At 45.5% G+C, this 17,470-nt stretch overlaps 1 protein-coding gene across 6 annotated transcripts; it reads right to left on the reverse strand.

Annotated features, from left to right (window-relative positions):
- Positions 1-11,025: 11,025 nt before the first annotated feature.
- On the reverse strand, positions 11,026-14,043 carry LOC103541994 (armadillo repeat containing X-linked 6). 6 transcript variants are annotated; one of them, XM_070606691.1, is made up of 4 exons: positions 13,834-13,974; positions 13,442-13,531; positions 12,993-13,144; positions 11,026-12,687 (listed from the first exon to the last, which is right to left on the reverse strand). In XM_070606691.1, the coding sequence occupies exon 4, from the start codon at positions 12,540-12,542 to the stop codon at positions 11,640-11,642; it is 903 nt and encodes a 300-aa protein (XP_070462792.1). In that variant the 5' UTR covers positions 12,543-12,687; positions 12,993-13,144; positions 13,442-13,531; positions 13,834-13,974; the 3' UTR covers positions 11,026-11,639. The 6 variants fall into 6 exon arrangements, with proteins under 6 accessions (XP_070462792.1, XP_070462790.1, XP_070462794.1 ...); XM_070606689.1 differs by having other exon boundaries at positions 12,993-13,118; positions 13,834-13,973; XM_070606693.1 differs by having other exon boundaries at positions 12,993-13,118; positions 13,442-13,550; positions 13,834-13,949.
- Positions 14,044-17,470: the final 3,427 nt, after the last annotated feature.

A 17,470-nucleotide genomic window follows, 5' to 3' on the forward strand; every position in this document is an offset into this window, starting at 1 on the left:
GCCATGGTACTTGTCCTTGAGTTTAAGGTCTGCGTGGAGAGAACGACAATAATACATGATCAGCGCTAACCGAGGCTTTTGCTCCCCGACAGATGCATGCTTAACAGTGTTCACAGGAGGCAGGAGGAGAGGTGGGCTGCAGTGGTGCTCACGATAAGCCTCCAGAAGGGGCTGGAGGCGGGAGTGGGGGGCGTGGAGGGGAATGTGGTGGAATTAAGATGGAATGTTGGGAGGACTAAGAGAGACAACACCTGTGAAGTGGGCAGCACAGTGCCCAGCTCCTGGTGCAGAGAAATCCCTCGATGAAGGCGTCTTTCCTTGGCTGCTGGCCTAGAGACGCAGGTCAGCATCCTTGGGGTTTGGTCCCCTCCTTGGGGACCACTCAGCAACCCATCCCTGTGCATTCAATGCACAGTTACAGCAATAACGGTTGCCACTTGCTGAGTGCCTGCTGTGTGTAGTTCTCTCTCTCTTGTGAAGCAGCTGTTAAACCTACTTCCAGGCCCTCTCCCATCCTTGGGATCCAAACCCAAATTCCTGGCAGAGAGAGAAGGGCTGGCCCCTGCTTCCTCTGGGGGAACCCCCTTCTGCCCAGTCCCCGGTACGTTTGGTGGGATCCAGGAAGGGGACAGAGGAGCCCTCCGTGGACTCTCTGTGGAGGTGGTGGGGCAGATGCTGAGGGTGCTTGGCGTGGCCGTGATCCGTTGGGAGACGTCTCCATCCCCTCTGTCCAAGATGCTGACACCCTTTGGAGGAAAGGGAGAACCGCCCTGCACACTGAACCACTCCATGGATCTGGGCAGCTCCTTCTGCTGCTCGCTCCCCAGCATTTCGGGACCCTTCCCAGCAAGCCTTAGCCCCTGCCTCACCAGACCAGGTTCCCTGCATGATTTTGATTTGTCAGGCAAGGGTCCTCTTCCCCAAAACCCTGGCCACCACAGTCGACGAGAAGCTTCTCTGGGCAGTGCAGCTTCTGGGCCCGGTGCCTGCTCCTGGTCTCCCTGGAATGCCACCCTGGGCATCAGCGCCCTCTGAGTGTTCTGCCTTCTGATTGCTCTCCTCCATACAGAGCGTAATTTTTGTTTTATTTTTTTCTCCCTTTCCCGGAGTTTGGGTTGCAGATGGGTTACAACTGTCCTGCTTGTGCCCATCCGCCCCCCTCTTTGGGCTGACAGAGGGCATAAGTGCCTGTTAGGTCCCAGGACCAACTCTGGGGAATACTCCTACCTGGAACGGGGACACTGCCTCGTCCTAGGCCCTGGTGCCTTAGATGGCCAGGAGGTGACTTGTGGTTGCTGCGACAGCCCGCTGGGGCTTGGCATCCTCTGCTGGCTCTGGGGCCCTGTCTTGTTTCCTAAGAGTTGCTAATATGACCACCCCTTCTTGCCAAGCCAGCCTCAAACTCTGCTTCCTCATCAGGACCTTATGTGCCACTCTCAGCAGTTTCGACCACAATCCCCTCACTTTGAGGTGCCACCCTCGGACAGGCACAGCCCCTCACCAAGTGACTCCATGCTGTGCCACTGTAGCACCTCTTGTCTATGGGCTGGACAGCTGTGGTGAGGACTGGCTCTTGCCTGCTTTCTAGTGACCACTGGTTGGTCTGCGATGAAGATGGGTGCTGCACCACAGTGCAGAACAGTCCTACAGAGGATTGGCCAATCCCTTGTCTGCTACACATGCTGCATGTGTCACCTCACACTCTGTCCCTTCCCTCCTGTTTTTGCTCGTGGCCTTCTGTTTGCTCTGAAACGTTATTTTCCCTAATTGTCTCTCATTTTTGTGTGTGGCTTGGGATGTCCTTCCCCAGTCCCCGATTACAAAGAGTCTCCTATATGGTTTCCTGCTTCCTTCATTCCTTTCCACTTAAGGGGTTGTCTCACGGATCGACTTGGAATTGGCCTTTGTGATAGGTGGGAGCTGTGATCCAACTTTCCTTCTTTCCCCAGGTAGATAACCAATTAACCCAGCACTGTTTATCACTCCATGCTCCTGCTACAGTGTGGCACATTCATGCACCCAGCTGACCATCCCCTCTGTGGCTTCCTGGTGTTAAGTCCCTCCTGAAGCAAACCCTTTTCCCCTAGGAACCTCTAACTGACTCGGGGACCCTCTACTCCACAGGTGGTCCGTGACAGGTGGTGTGCGTGTTGGAAGAGAGGGGTGTGTTGGTGCCTGTGGGTGGCCTCTGCCCCAGGCACCTTCTCAGGACACATTCTGGCCCACAGGGAACTTAGGAACCTGCACTCTGCTATCTTAGCACCGTGGGAAACTGGGGACTGCTTTCTTCCCTCACCAAAATTACCTTATTTGTATGAGAGAAAAGCAAGTTTGCTATGTATAGACTTGCTGCACAGTCCATAGGGTAACCTTTAGCCACAGCTGAAATATGGCTATTGTCACATGTTGAACTCTTGGCTTGCAATGGTTTCGCTCAATCCTTCCCTTGATTTTTTTGGGGGGTAGTTTATTTGATCTCTCAGGAATTTTAAGTTCTCTGCTTCTGTCAATGTTTTCCTAATGGACTTTTATATTTTCATTTATAAGGATGGTCTTTTACATCCAAGTTTATGAGAAAGCATTTGCCTATATTTCCTTCTAATACAAACGCAGTTTTCTTTTTAGAGTTAGCCTCTTTGTTAACCTACTAGTAGTGTGTGTGTATGTTTGTGTATATTTGGTTTGGGGTAGACTTGTACACTAATTTTCTCTAAATGTATAATTAATTATACCAATGTCATTTACTGCTGAATCCATTTTTTAAGTTTTGATTGCAATTGCACTAAGTTTGTAGATCAACTGGCAAGGATTGGCATCTTTACAATTTTCCCATCTAGGCACATTTATTTAGATCCTCTTTGTCACTTAGTGAAGTTTTCTTTCTAATGATCTTTCACATTTCTTTTGGAGTTTATTCCTAGATATGTGTCTGTTTTTGTTGCTTTTGTGAATGGGTATGGTCCTTTCCTTCTCCTACAATGCTATGCTACTTCAACTCTGCTGTGCTTATCCCTTGTGCCAGCACACTGGACATATCTGTCTGCTGCTTTTTGAACAGCAGTAAAAAAGGGGGATGGTCAAGTGCCTCACCATCATTACTCCTGCAGAGGAGAGAAGGGGAAAAGGACAAGGCATTAGGCCCTATTGTTCTACGAATGCTCTTTTCCTAGAACTCTCCCTAGAGATCCTTTCATTTCTTTCATTTTACTGTTGTAGTTTCTTCCTCCCTTTCCACTGGCAGTGAAGTAGTTCAAACTGGTTCTTCTGGTTTATTCCATCCTGTTTCTTTAACCCTGGCAAGGTCTCCACTAAGTCTAGCCATCAGTATCCTATTGTTCTTTGTTCTTGGTTATCTGGATATGGGATGATTTTGAAGGAAGGAAAGGTAGTTTGATGGCTCAAGTTATTGCCACAAGTAAGCACTCCGAATAACCATGTCACAGAACTCCCCTCTGAGTAAATATTTGCATCTCACAAAAACCAATTGTCAATGTATCGATATAAATCCACAATTCTGTATTTTTCACTACCCAGGCTTTTAAATTGGGTAGTAGATGAATTTGGTGACTTTCTCAACTAGGGAGGACATGTAGAGGTAAGGGAAGTGATGGAGGATGTTCCCATCAGCCTTCTCTCTCAGCCTTTTCTACTCTGCCACTTGTGCTGCCCATGTCTGATCCCACACTTATCGCAGCTTGTGCCTGGGGAGGTGAGAAACTAACCTTAGTGTTTTGAGATTTTCTGAAATTGATCTCGTCATTTCTAATACCCACCACCTCTAAGGTTGTCATTTAGGGATTGATTTGAGCCAGGAGACGTGTGGTTGGCTGTTCTTCCTTCTCCCCTCTCTCCCTCCACAAAGTTCCTCTCTGATGGACACTTCCTTTAGGTTCTGAGTTCTCACTACCTATAGTTTGCAGCAAAGATCTACGGTCAGAGGCCGGCCTGGTGGCCGAGTGGTTAAGTTCGCATGCTCCGCTTTGGCGGCCCAGGGTTTCACTGGTTTGGATCCTGGGCACGGACATAGCGACATGGCACTGCTCATCAAGCCATGCTGAGGCAGCATCCCACATAGTGTAACCAGTAGGACCTATAACTAGAATATACAACTATGTACTGGGGGGCTTTGGGGAGAAGAAGAAGGTTGGCAAGAGATATTAGCTCAGGGCCAATCTTTAAAAAAAAAAATCTATGGTCAGAGTCTTCCAGGCCTGCTTCCTGATATGTAATGAGAGCTTTTGGATATTAGGAAAACTCTAAATTGATGGCTATGAATTTTAAAAATTAACTTTGAGAACTCTAAGTTTCTTGAACTAGATATAGGTAGTAGCTTGCTTCTCTTTGTGCGAGGTTATAATCCCAATTACTTAGTCTTAAAGGTGAATAGGCTATATGAAAACATTAGTTACAGGGGGAATGATTAAATTTTTTATAACATTATCCCTGTTACACGCTAAAGGTACTGCACCAGATCTGGGTTAAGAATGGGCAGAGACGCAGGGGCCAAGTGGACAGCTAGGACACTGCCCTCTATGTTTGCCTCAGTCCTCAGAGGGCCAGAACAAAGAGAGAGGTAGGTGTGGTTAGGAAGCTTATATCAGGCATCTCATATAATACAATATCCATAAGGCTGGGCAAAGAGAGGTCAACCAATTCTTTACATTTCATTTAAACTTCATTTTAAAAAATAGCACAGGCGGGAGGGCAAAAGGGGTGATTAGGGTCACATGTGAGGGGATGCACTATAACTAGTGTTCGGGTGGTGAACATGATGTGATGTATACAGAATTTGAAATATGATGCACATCCGAAAAAAATAAAAAGAAACAAAAAGAAAATTAGAAAAAAAAAAAGATAGCCCCCTTTCTTAGTTCTCCTGGAGCAGCGTGCTGTTGTTTTGCTGTCTAAGGGTATGTCTCCCCTGTTTGCAAACTGTGTGACCAATAAAGCTTTCCTAACTAAAAAAAAAAAATAAAAAAATAATAATAATAATTAGCACAATAAAAAAAATCTATGCAAAAAAAATAAGTAACAACCTAGTGGTTCAAAATTCAAAAGATAACAAAGGGTATACATTGAAAATCTCCCTCTCACCTCTCTGTCTCCACTACTCAGTTTTCCCCATCAGAGGCAACGTTATTAGCTTCTTGTGCACCATTCTAGAGAGATTTGAGAGAGAGAGAGAGAGAGATTTTAAATATATATATAATGCATATTTATATATATTCACACATACATGATAGTTTGTCAATCCTTTGATATCACTGCATGAAAAATTTGCTTTTTAGTTTATAGCTGAGGAGTATTTTATTGCATAAATATGCCACAATTATTTAGTCAGTCCTCTATGTGTGGATATTTAAGAGGGTTTTTCCCCCATTTTTCCTTGATATTACAAATAATGATTCACTGCTTATATATATTTCTTTTTCTTCCCTTCTCTCTTTCCTCCTACCCAGTTTTGGTTGAATAGGTTATACTTCTTAGTGTGTATCTTTATAGTACTCAGTATACTTAGACCCCTATTGCCGGATTTGTCTGCTTTAGATGGCATCTTTTGACTCCAGCTACTAAGGATAAGAATATCAACATATTTACATTACCTCCCACCATCTTTCTCTTTCCTCTCCCAATTGTTGTTAATTATATCACTTCTACTCCATCTGGGTTTATTACCATTACATTTGCTCTGTAACCATAATCACTGCATTTGTTTGGGTCTTCGTCCTAAATTTACATAGATTTGACACTAATTGCTAGACTTTTGCTATAGTTTCTTTCTTCCCTGTGTTTCTGTCACTTTCGCCTTCATCTCTGTGATTAAATTTCTACTACATTTTCCCTGAGGCCTGACAGCTCATATTTCAGTTCATTCTTGTCTTGCCATCCCTTTCTTGAGCTTTGCTTAATTGCTTCATTAAACTTTCTAATTCATGGTGAAATATTTGGTGACATTTTTCATCTACTTTTTTTTCAGGTGATTTCTCTTTATCTGCCATGCATTTTTCAGGTCCCTTTTCTCATGTGTTACCTGTGTTTACCTCTTGTGCCAGTTCCACTTTGATTCTCCATCTTTGAGAAACATCAGGTTTTATTAAACCAGTTATTTGCAGAAGGTTCATCTAGGACAAGGACCAGGAGTGTCTTCCCTGATACCCCAAATTTTCCTTATGGCTCAAGTCATTAGAGAGAAGCAGCTGTGGAGTCGTTGAAAGCACAGTCTCTCCTCTTCCTTGCTGCTTGGGTGCAAACTCATCTCCAGTGCTATCTTGAGAACAGATTACTTCCTGCAAATGTGACTTGTCTCTGTGACTCCTTGTTTGGCCCAGTCTCTCTATGCTTCTCCTTATGGATCTCCCGCTCCACGGTGGCTCCTGCTATTAACTTGTGCATGCTTCTTGTCTTTAAGAAATACACAAATTTGTTAAGAGAGTGGATCTTACGTTAAGTTTTCTTACCACAATATAGAAAGAAAGAAGGAAAGAAAGGAAGAAATATACAAATAGTCTCTCCCCTCTCTGGAATTCGGTGTTTAGTGGCTGACTTGAGAATGCAGAATCACAGCTAGAGAGCTTCTGGAAAATTAACCGAACAGACTGTGAAGCATAAAACCAACTTAGAAATGCAGGAGATGCTCTCTGTGAAGGAGTTAGATCTAGTACACTGCAGGCTTGGTTTGGACAGAGCCTCTGGTCAGGCCCAGAAAGGCAAACAACTCCATGTTCTCTGCCAGCCTTCCTGAGCTTTCTCATACACAGCACGGTGGGCAAAGGAACACACACACACACGTTCTTCCTGCCCTGGCAACTGAGCTTGTGCCTATGAAGAGAAAAATGGGTGACATGAAAGATGCTTAAATCACATCCCGTTGCATCTTTAGTTGAAGTGGTTTTTCGTGATTAATTTTCTTAGCATTTACTACACTGCATTGTGTTTTCCGTTTCCTTTGTCTGTATTCCCCACTAGATGATAAGCTCTATGAACACAAGAATGGTGCCTGTTTTGTTTACTATTCAATCTCCATCTGCGTCACACATGATTAGTGCACAGTGTCTACTCAGTTTGATTGTCTAGTGTTCAAGCTGCAATTTTGGTTCTGGACGGGAGTTTGTGCTTATCTATGTACTTGTGAAATATCTTCAATAGATGCACAGTATGTTTGCAAAGAGAAATTTGTTTTAAAAATGTGTTAAATAATATTTACAATATGGTCCCAATTAATTTTAAAAATGCAGATGCACGAAAAAGACCAGAAAGTTACACACTCTGTATCTTGAGGTCGTGTTCTCAGATCTTTTCTCTTTCCAGGAATCTCATCCAGTGCCATAGCGTCAATTATCATCAAATATTAATGACTGGCAAGTCTATATATCTTGAGTTCAAGATTAATTTATTTGATCCCTTCAGGTTGCATATCCCACAGATATCTCATGTTCAACATATTTGAAATTGGAGTCATCACTCCTCAGTCCCACACCAAAACTCTTCACCCTCCTGTGTCCCCTGTCTCAGTGAACACAACCACCCCCCACCCAACTGCACCTGCTGGAAACCTAGTCATTATTGACTCTCCCTCGTCCCATATTGCTAGCTTGTCTCAAAGTCCCATTGATTCCACTTCGTTAATGTTTTTGATAAATGTTAATATTTATCAGAACAATACATACACGTGATAGCAAAGCAATTAGTAGAGAGTTTATGATAAAAATGAATAATTTCCCCTCCTGCTCTTCCCTAGACTCAGTACCACTCTCTAGAATCCAGAGGCAGCTTTTCTTAGCTTTTCTGATTTTAGCTCCTTCTGATGCAGTGGTTCTCAACCAAGGGTGATTTTGCTCCCTGCCCTGGGGACATCTGTCAGTGTCCGGAGACATTTTTGGTTGTCACAACTAAGGACAAGGGCGCTACTTGCATCTTGTGGGTAGAGGCCAGGGATCCTAAAATGCACAGGATAGTCCCCAGCCCAAAATTTTAATAGTGCCAAGAGTGAAACCTGTTCTTATAGTTATATTCAAAATGCCAAAAATGTACTTCTACCCCTAACGGCCTTCTGATATGAAAACGGGACAATTTAGCTGATTTGCCTTACAATCCTTCCTCCCTCTCTCATTCCCAGTGTTTATAGTGTTATTATTATTTTAGTTTAATCACACAGTCAACAATAATTTATTGAGCACCACTGTGTGCCAGGCACTATTCAAAGCATTTAGAATTTGGTGGCAAGCAAGACAGAGAGAGCTTTTATTAAGCTTGTTTTCTTGTGGAGGAAATAAGCCATAAAAATCAATTAAAATAAATAAAGTAGCTAAATTCAACTTGAAATGATATACATAAACTTTTATTTTGCTTCATAAAATTCCACCAGGATTTGTATACTTCTCACTTTATAAAATGAGGATATCAGCTTTGCTATCCTTCTTCTTTTATCATCTTCTTCTATATCTTACATTTTGTCAGTTATATTTTATTTAGTCTCATGCCTTCTTAAAAGCTCATCCCCACAAGTGATATGTTAATCATTTTCTGAAACTATACAAAATAGATTCGAGTGTTAGGACACTACTCGGCTCAGCAATGAGCAGCATTTATAAAGTCATAATCACCTAAATACTGTTCGTGATTTTCAATATATACAGTTCAAAGCAGAAAGCTTTAATTGGAAAATTGGTTGTTATAGAACACAATGTAAAAGTAAACTGGAGCTTACTATATAGGTATCTGTTTGTGTGTATGTGTCTATATATGACTATATAAAGCAGAAACCTCAGCCGCATTCTCTTCATTAGAAGGACAAGGTCCCCTTGCTTTCAAGACCCCGTGAACGCACCCCTTTAAGGATGATACCACCTGACTCCTTTAGATACTTTCACAAGTTCAACCTAAGTCTTTTTTGGGGTGTGAGAGGGTTGCCTTTATATCCATTTGGTCACTTCAGACTGTTTTGGGAGCCATGTAGCCATAGTCTATTTATCTACTGTCTTCTGGTGTTGTAGAGCGAGGTGTAAATTGCAAATAAATTTTATCAGGGTATGCATGCATCTTACTCTAGGAGTATATTCTTAGTAATTGAGGAGCTAGTGCAAGCCTGCTGCATCCTATGTGGCGTACTCAGAGCCCAGAAACACGTGGGATTAGCTTTTGCTTCAATCTAACAAAGAATATTTGCTTAGAAATGTTCTGGAATCCAAGGTCAAGGCTCTTGAATCACTTAAGGGATGCTGTTCATAGATTCGAGACTCAATAGATTCTTTTTCCTTATATTCCATCAAATGCTGGACTCGCTGTCTATCTCAATTTGCTGCATATTGGAGCATGTAAACTTTTCTTGTTTTGTTTTGTATCTGTTGTCTATTGCTGCAGAACAACCGCTCCAAAACTCAGGAGCTTAAAACAGCCATCTTATTTGTTCATTATTTTGTGGATCAGGAATTTGCACTGGGCTTACCTGTTGATTCTTCTGCTAGTCTTGCCTGTGATCATTAATGTGGCTGGAGTCAGCTGGAAGATCAGCATGGAGTCACTTGGTGAGGGGCTGTGCCTGTCCGAGGGTGGCACCTCAAAGTGAGGGGATTGTGGTCGAAACTGCTGAGAGTGGCACATAAGGTCCTGATGAGGAAGCAGAGTTTGAGGCTGGCTTGGCAAGAAGGGGTGGTCATATTAGCAACTCTTAGGAAACAAGACAGGGCCCCAGAGCCAGCAGAGGATGCCAAGCCCCAGCGGGCTGTCGCAGCAACCACAAGTCACCTCCTGGCCATCTAAGGCACCAGGGCCTAGGACGAGGCAGTGTCCCCGTTCCAGGTAGGAGTATTCCCCAGAGTTGGTCCTGGGACCTAACAGGCACTTATGCCCTCTGTCAGCCCAAAGAGGGGGGCGGATGGGCACAAGCAGGACAGTTGTAACCCATCTGCAACCCAAACTCCGGGAAAGGGAGAAAAAAATAAAACAAAAATTACGCTCTGTATGGAGGAGAGCAATCAGAAGGCAGAACACTCAGAGGGCGCTGATGCCCAGGGTGGCATTCCAGGGAGACCAGGAGCAGGCACCGGGCCCAGAAGCTGCACTGCCCAGAGAAGCTTCTCGTCGACTGTGGTGGCCAGGGTTTTGGGGAAGAGGACCCTTGCCTGACAAATCAAAATCATGCAGGGAACCTGGTCTGGTGAGGCAGGGGCTAAGGCTTGCTGGGAAGGGTCCCGAAATGCTGGGGAGCGAGCAGCAGAAGGAGCTGCCCAGATCCATGGAGTGGTTCAGTGTGCAGGGCAGTTCTCCCTTTCCTCCAAAGGGTGTCAGCATCTTGGACAGAGGGGATGGAGACGTCTCCCAACGGATCACGGCCACGCCAAGCACCCTCAGCATCTGCCCCACCACCTCCACAGAGAGTCCACGGAGGGCTCCTCTGTCCCCTTCCTGGATCCCACCAAACGTACCGGGGACTGGGCAGAAGGGGGTTCCCCCAGAGGAAGCAGGGGCCAGCCCTTCTCTCTCTGCCAGGAATTTGGGTTTGGATCCCAAGGATGGGAGAGGGCCTGGAAGTAGGTTTAACAGCTGCTTCACAAGAGAGAGAGAACTACACACAGCAGGCACTCAGCAAGTGGCAACCGTTATTGCTGTAACTGTGCATTGAATGCACAGGGATGGGTTGCTGAGTGGTCCCCAAGGAGGGGACCAAACCCCAAGGATGCTGACCTGCGTCTCTAGGCCAGCAGCCAAGGAAAGACGCCTTCATCGAGGGATTTCTCTGCACCAGGAGCTGGGCACTGTGCTGCCCACTTCACAGGTGTTGTCTCTCTTAGTCCTCCCAACATTCCATCTTAATTCCACCACATTCCCCTCCACGCCCCCCACTCCCGCCTCCAGCCCCTTCTGGAGGCTTATCGTGAGCACCACTGCAGCCCACCTCTCCTCCTGCCTCCTGTGAACACTGTTAAGCATGCATCTGTCGGGGAGCAAAAGCCTCGGTTAGCGCTGATCATGTATTATTGTCGTTCTCTCCACGCAGACCTTAAACTCAAGGACAAGTACCATGGCTCCTTTTCGGCAATCAAAGCACACAACTTTATTGATGATACATACAAATGTAGGCTTGGGTGGATGAGGTTACGTCAGTAGAGCACGTAGAAGGGGCGTGTACTTTTTGATGAACAGGTTCACTATCCATCAGCTCACGCAGAAGAAAAGAGTAAATGGAAAAGAAGTCAACCTAAGCAGCTACAAACTGCATTTTCAGCACAAGCTCCGATACCTGTCTGGTCTCCACCAAACAGTCCAGCTTACACACGGAGACCCCCACAGGCAAGGTGTCCCTCGTGACGCTATAATGTGATGTTCTTTATCGACAGCGGGCAGCTGAAATGATCCCTTTACCACAGGAAGGAGGCTGCAAGGGACTAATTTACTATGTGCATTGCCTGCAGACTGCAAAACCAAGAGGTTACTCAGAGCTCCGTGGGAACCCTGCCTGCCTGGCCGATAAGAGTGTGGTCCTCCTGTTAGCAAGTGTAACTTTCACCCCATGATGTGGTGATTGGCGAGGGCTGGACCTTCAGTAGCACCCACTGCAGATGCCTCGACTGAGAACACAAGGGTGTGTTCGCCCAACAGGTTTTGGGTGGATTCAGTCCCGTTCTGTTCGACATGGCCATCTAAGAGGCCAGGGTGTCCGGAAGAACCTGTCTGTTCCCGTTCCTGATAAAGAGGGATGTGAACGAGAGCAGCATTTGGGCACCCAGCAATTCCCCCGCCAAGACTGCCTTTTCAGACAAACCCACCAACGGTTTCAAAACCTGAACCTCAGCACATCCACTTCCCTCTGATATCAAAGGAAACTTCAAGTCTGAAACGGACTTGGCAAGCATGTTATTAATAACTGTCATGCTTATTAACAAATTTAATCCGGCCTGCTGCAGAAATGAGTTGCAGCAATGTGACACAGTCTCCCGACACACTTCATTGATGTACATCTTAATCGGGCCCTGTTTTTCAACACTCGCATTCAAGTTATCCAGGGCACAGAAAGCCTTCTCCTTAACAGCAGGGTCCGCTGTGGGGATCGTGTTTCCACCAATGGAGAGGCTGGCCAAGTGACTACTGATATCGTGGCTAAATGAAAAACCAGCTTCCTTGGGCTGAGCAAACAACATTTTTCCCTGAATGAAAGGATACTTGGAGAGGTTAAGAACACAACTGAAATTTTTAAAGTTTTGAGTACTCCAAGTGTTTTTATGTTCATAGGGGAATGGGCGCTGTTTTATTCCATGTGTTCTGTTGGCCTTGCCCCCACCTGTGGGCCTGTCCTCAGTGCCACCGGGGGCCCCAGGTTCAGTCCAATCCCCATCCTCACTCCAGGGCCGAGCCATAGTTGCGAAATCAAACCAAATCTCGGGCTCCTCCTCATCCAGCTCCTGGTCATCATCCCATTCCTCTTCTTCCTCCTCCAACTTCTCACTGTCATCTCTTCCTATGGTTAGTCTGTAAACGCAGTAGCAGGCACCAGCCCCAATCATCAGTCCTGCCGCCATCCAACCCACCTCCCGTGCCCGGCCCATGTTCAAGTCAGTGCCTGCCTTGGGGCAGGACAGGAGAGGGCTTTGCTCCACCTGATTGAAGAGGATTCTTAGGGCCAGGTGAGTAATGGTGGAGGGTAGTTGTCTTCAGCCTCTCCCAGGCTCCCGTAGCTCTCTTGTGCTGAATCTACGGGTGAAAAATTGCATTAGGGCTTTGGGCTATGCCTGAGTTTGTGCCTCACTAGACAGAGTGGAGTTTGAGTTCTGGTTGAGAGAGGTGGATTATTAGGAAACTATTTCTTTGTTCTTTTCTGTCATTTTCCATCTACCCTCAGGATCCACCATTTCTCTTCCAGCCCCACAGAGAAGGGCAGGAGGTGGGGCTGTGCTATGATTGCTAGTTGGGTGACACGGAGAAGCTGACCGTAAGGTAAGTTTCCTCCTCCACCACACTCCACCCCCAAAGAGTCACAGGCAGTTTCTCCCACCAACCTCTACCAAAGTCAGGTAAATTCCTTCTTCTTCCCTTGTCTTCTGTTGTCAGTGCTCCTTCCACAGTGATTGACGGACAGTCTGGCAGCAGGACAGATGGAAAGGCAGATAGCTGGCAGTGGAGAACTGAAAGTGTCGTGGATGGATCAGCACTGAGAACACAGGTCCCAATACAAGCTTTCCTGAATTTTCGGCCTTTGAGTTTAAAATATTTCTCACACCCTCCTGACTTTCCTAACGCGGGCTTCCCCCGCCCCACCCCCCCTTGTCGTCCGCCATTTCCCCAGCAAAGGCCGCCACACCCCTTTCCCTGCACTGAAATGGGAGGGGGTGTGGAGAAAGAAGGGGCCGGGAGAGGGCGACTCGGACCCGGCCCCGCAAAGATCCCAGCCCTCCCTCCTCCGCCGCCCCCATCACCACCCCCACCCAGGGTCCAGAGCTCATTCCACCTTCACAGCGACCTGCACGGTCCCAAGGCAGTTTGCTCCTTCCGTCACCGTGACTTTTGCGGCCACCTACGGACCAACGGACCTACAAGCCTGCAGACAGATAGGGGACCTAAGGAACAGAGTGCTTGGTGGACGGAGCAGCACTCGGGACGAGTGCCCTGATTGTGGAACCTTTCTTTCCTCAGAGTCTCTGTAACCGCCATTCACTCCCCTCACCCCCGCCCGAAGTCCACCAGTTCTCTCCACTAAAATGGGCACGAGGAGGGGCGGCAGTTTTTAGAAAGTAGGCGAGAAAGGGACATAGCCCCTCTCGGCCCGAACCTGGATCCATGGCCCTCTTGGCCCTCTCCTACCTCCACCTCCCTCCAAGCAGAGCTCACTCTCCTACCGACCTGCACGGTCCGGGGCGAGTTTCCTTCTTCCTCACACGCCTGCAGAGTAATAGGGGGCTGGTACCCAGACGGAGGCGACTGGCAGGACTTCTGCTCTAGGCAGCTCTTGGTCACGTGACGACCACGTCACCAGTGCGCTCTGGCCCCCAATTTCCACTCCCACAAGCAGTGCGGCAGGCGCCAGTCTGCCCTGTACCTCCCCCCAATCACACTGGGCCCTGTCACTCTTTTCCTCTCTAACAATACCAGAAACCAGAAGGGGCCCTGGCTCTCTGGGGTTTGAATTTGCCTTTCTTTAATTACAGGAAGGGGCAGCATCTTTAGCTGGGTCTACCATTCACTTATACTTCTTGGGGAAATGTCATCCTTTCCTTGGCTCTGAGACTCCTGCCCCCTTTCCTTAATTTCTACCCCTTCCCACATCCAGTCTATGCGTCAAAATTGGGGGCAGGGGAGACAGAAAAGGAAATTAATATTTTTGATAAATTTATGTTCTATTTTGTCCTTTCTTCCTTTTTTATGGACTTAAGGTATACTATTTTGTAATCAGAAAATACAATCAAGCTGTTTCACAAGGAGAAAAAAATCAAGACTTTAAAAACATATATATATATATGTGTGTGTGTGATAACCAAGATTTTCCAGTTAATAAGGAGGCGTCATTGATTTGGTTAGGTTAATTTGTGTCACATTGAAAATATTTTATTGTGACTGCACAGGAAATAGCAGTTTTCAAACGGCTTATTAAAATTTAAAAACATATCCTTACAAACAAAACCAGTGTGCTTTCAATGTGATTTATAAATTGATGGATAAAATTAATCTATAGTGAGGTGGTCAGTGTTTCAGTTGTGACCATTTTAGATCAGTATACCGCTGTCTCTTTCATCTTCCTGGCTGAACTCTTAGTATGAGGCATCAGACGACCGAGATCTTCAGAGAAGCCTGCTTTCATTCTGGCTTTAAAGGACAGACTTTATGCAGACCCCAACTGCGGATGAATCTTACGTCTTCAGATGAACCTTACAAACTAGTAACTTCACAGATTAGCCTGCTACAAAAATTTCAAAGGTCTTCATTTAAAATCTCTTCTGAAGTTTCACGGTGTAACCCATAAATCATCCAGAAATTGGAGAATTCTCTGTTATCCCACTGATGGAAATGAGACTCAACGGATGGAATTTTCATTTAACTGTGACACTGGTGAGATATCTCTGGTGTCTGTCATTCATGTACCATGTCACCCTGGGAGCAGCTAGTGTCCTGCATCTTCCAGCGGAGACAGTGGTGCGGGTCTGTGGGTGACTGTGAATCCTTGCAGCACCCCTGAGATCCATGTCATTTTTCCCTCACAAAAAGCACAGTTTACAGGATCCCAAGCAGTCACCAGGAGAAAGAAGCCTTTTCATTCCCTGCCTTCTGGTCACAATTTCACTGCACCCCAAGCCCCTCAGAATAATCCCAGAACTCAGGGACAAGGCATGCAGAAGTTAGTCCCCAGACATCCAGCTGTCCCCACTAGGGAGTCATATTCTAAATATAGACCCTTCAGGCAGCCTCTTTCTTAGAACGTTGAAATATGACACCCAGCAGGAAGCTCCCTGGGTGAGGGGCCCCTGTGTGGAGGAGGCCCTTTGAGGAGGTGAGCCAGGGAGCCCAAAGCGCCTTGCTGGTGAATATTCAGAAGTTAAGATCATGTCACAACTTTCTGGTCTTCCTCAAACTTTTATAGTCCAAATTCATTCACCAATATCATACCCCATCTCTCTAAACCCCTACCTCATTTGTTTTGCAATCATCTCCTTATACTGTTCTCTTTGTCACCCTTTATTTACTTCTCCTAGACAAGTGAATTCTATTTATGAAGCCTTACTAACAGAACTTGCAGATTGAAGTGTTCATCATTTGATTTTTGGCTGCTAAGTACTTATATAAGTGGCTTTTGTTTGTTTTGAATATATACATTAGAAAGAACTAAGGAGTGTGTAAAGCTTAACAAAGCTTTAGGGATAAAGACTTCACTCTTACCTCTGCTTACTAGTATAAAATCTCTCCCCCACTTTGGTATATTTTCCGAGTCTTCCAATGTATAACCGCCGGCCATCATTTTCCCAGTCCCTCAGACCTGTCTTGTTTGAACCCACTCCCTCTCTCAAACTTCCTAAACCCCATGGAATGATAACCCTTTCAATTCTCTTCTTTGTTGTTTTGATCCACAATTTCTACCAAAGAACCCGGGGACTAGCATTTAAATTCTGCTTTGCTCTCCATTATGCATCCACCAACAAATATTTATTTAAGGTCATGTTATTTGCCTGGCGTACCATTTCAAAAGTGAAAAAGGAAAATCTTTAAGCGCTCCTCAGACAAACCTGTTAAAAGTTCCTGAGCCCACAAAAGACTCTGTGCAGCAACTGCCGAAAGGAACCTTTTGGCTTAAATCAGTATGTGGTCAAATGTAATGTGTGACTTACAAAGTACCCCAAACTGAAAAGGAGTCAGCAGATGGCAACACTAATGGAATTGTAGAGGGTGAGAAAAATAAATTATAGAAGACTGTTATCTTAAAAAGCTGTTATTACCTTTTGTATTGTATGTGTTTTTGTATCGTGCATTAGTTAATTTTGTTTGGTTGCAAGCAACAGAAACTAAGCCCAGTTAACTTAAACAATGAGGAAATATTGAAGACCAGGGTCAGCTCTGAGGGGTCTAGGTAGGAGAAATTGATGGATGGTCTTTCCAGGATGCCATAATTCCACTGATTTTCAGTTTTTTCTCTTGTTCAAGATTTAAATTTTAGTAAGAAAGTATTGAGTTGGTCTGCTTTGGGCACAATGCCCACTCTTTTGCTGGGGAAAAGGACGGGGTATGTAAAATGTAAAATGCATGTCCTTTCTTTTTCCAGAGACAAATGTAAACTGCTTCAGATGTTGTTGTTGATTTGCAGGAGACTTTTAACTACTTTGGATATTAATCTGTTGTCCAGCTGTGACTGAGGTGCTAGGGGCCTATTTGCCACAGCATGTCTTAGTTGTAATTTTCACTTTAACTGAACATTAGAGAGGTACAGTTCTGAAATGGTGATGCACAAGATTGTCTTCTAAGCCAAAGCTACCTGGCTTCCCTGACAGGATTCCACAAGGTTGCATCTACAGTTCAGGGTCTTGTCCTCATTGTTGCACAATCAATCCCTGATTTTGTCTGTATGCTGTGAGCAGATGCCTCTCTCAAGGAAAGACCCCCATTCATAGAGACATGTATAAGTCTAGATCTGAATGCCCAAACTCACGGATCTCTGCATTCGCTCCCTGTAAGTAGGACACAAGGGAAGCTAAATCTCAACAGGAGTGACAACTGACAAATTTACCCTGAGAAATGCAACTGTCAGGGTTACAGGAGGTTTCTGTCAGTTTTACCAGCCCATTCTCTCCCGGTAGGCAAGCTACTACAATCATGTATAGCTTAATGACAGGGTAGGTTCTGAGAAACGCATCATTAAGTGATTTCGTCGTTGTGCGAACATCATAGTGTACTTACACAAACCCAGATGGTATAGCCTACTACACATCCAGGCTATATAATACTAATCTTAGGGGACCAGCATTGTATATTCAGTCTGTCATTGACTGAAATGTCA

Source organism: Equus przewalskii, chromosome X (assembly GCF_037783145.1).
Source record: "Equus przewalskii isolate Varuska chromosome X, EquPr2, whole genome shotgun sequence".
Taxonomy (NCBI): Eukaryota; Metazoa; Chordata; class Mammalia; order Perissodactyla; family Equidae; genus Equus; species Equus przewalskii.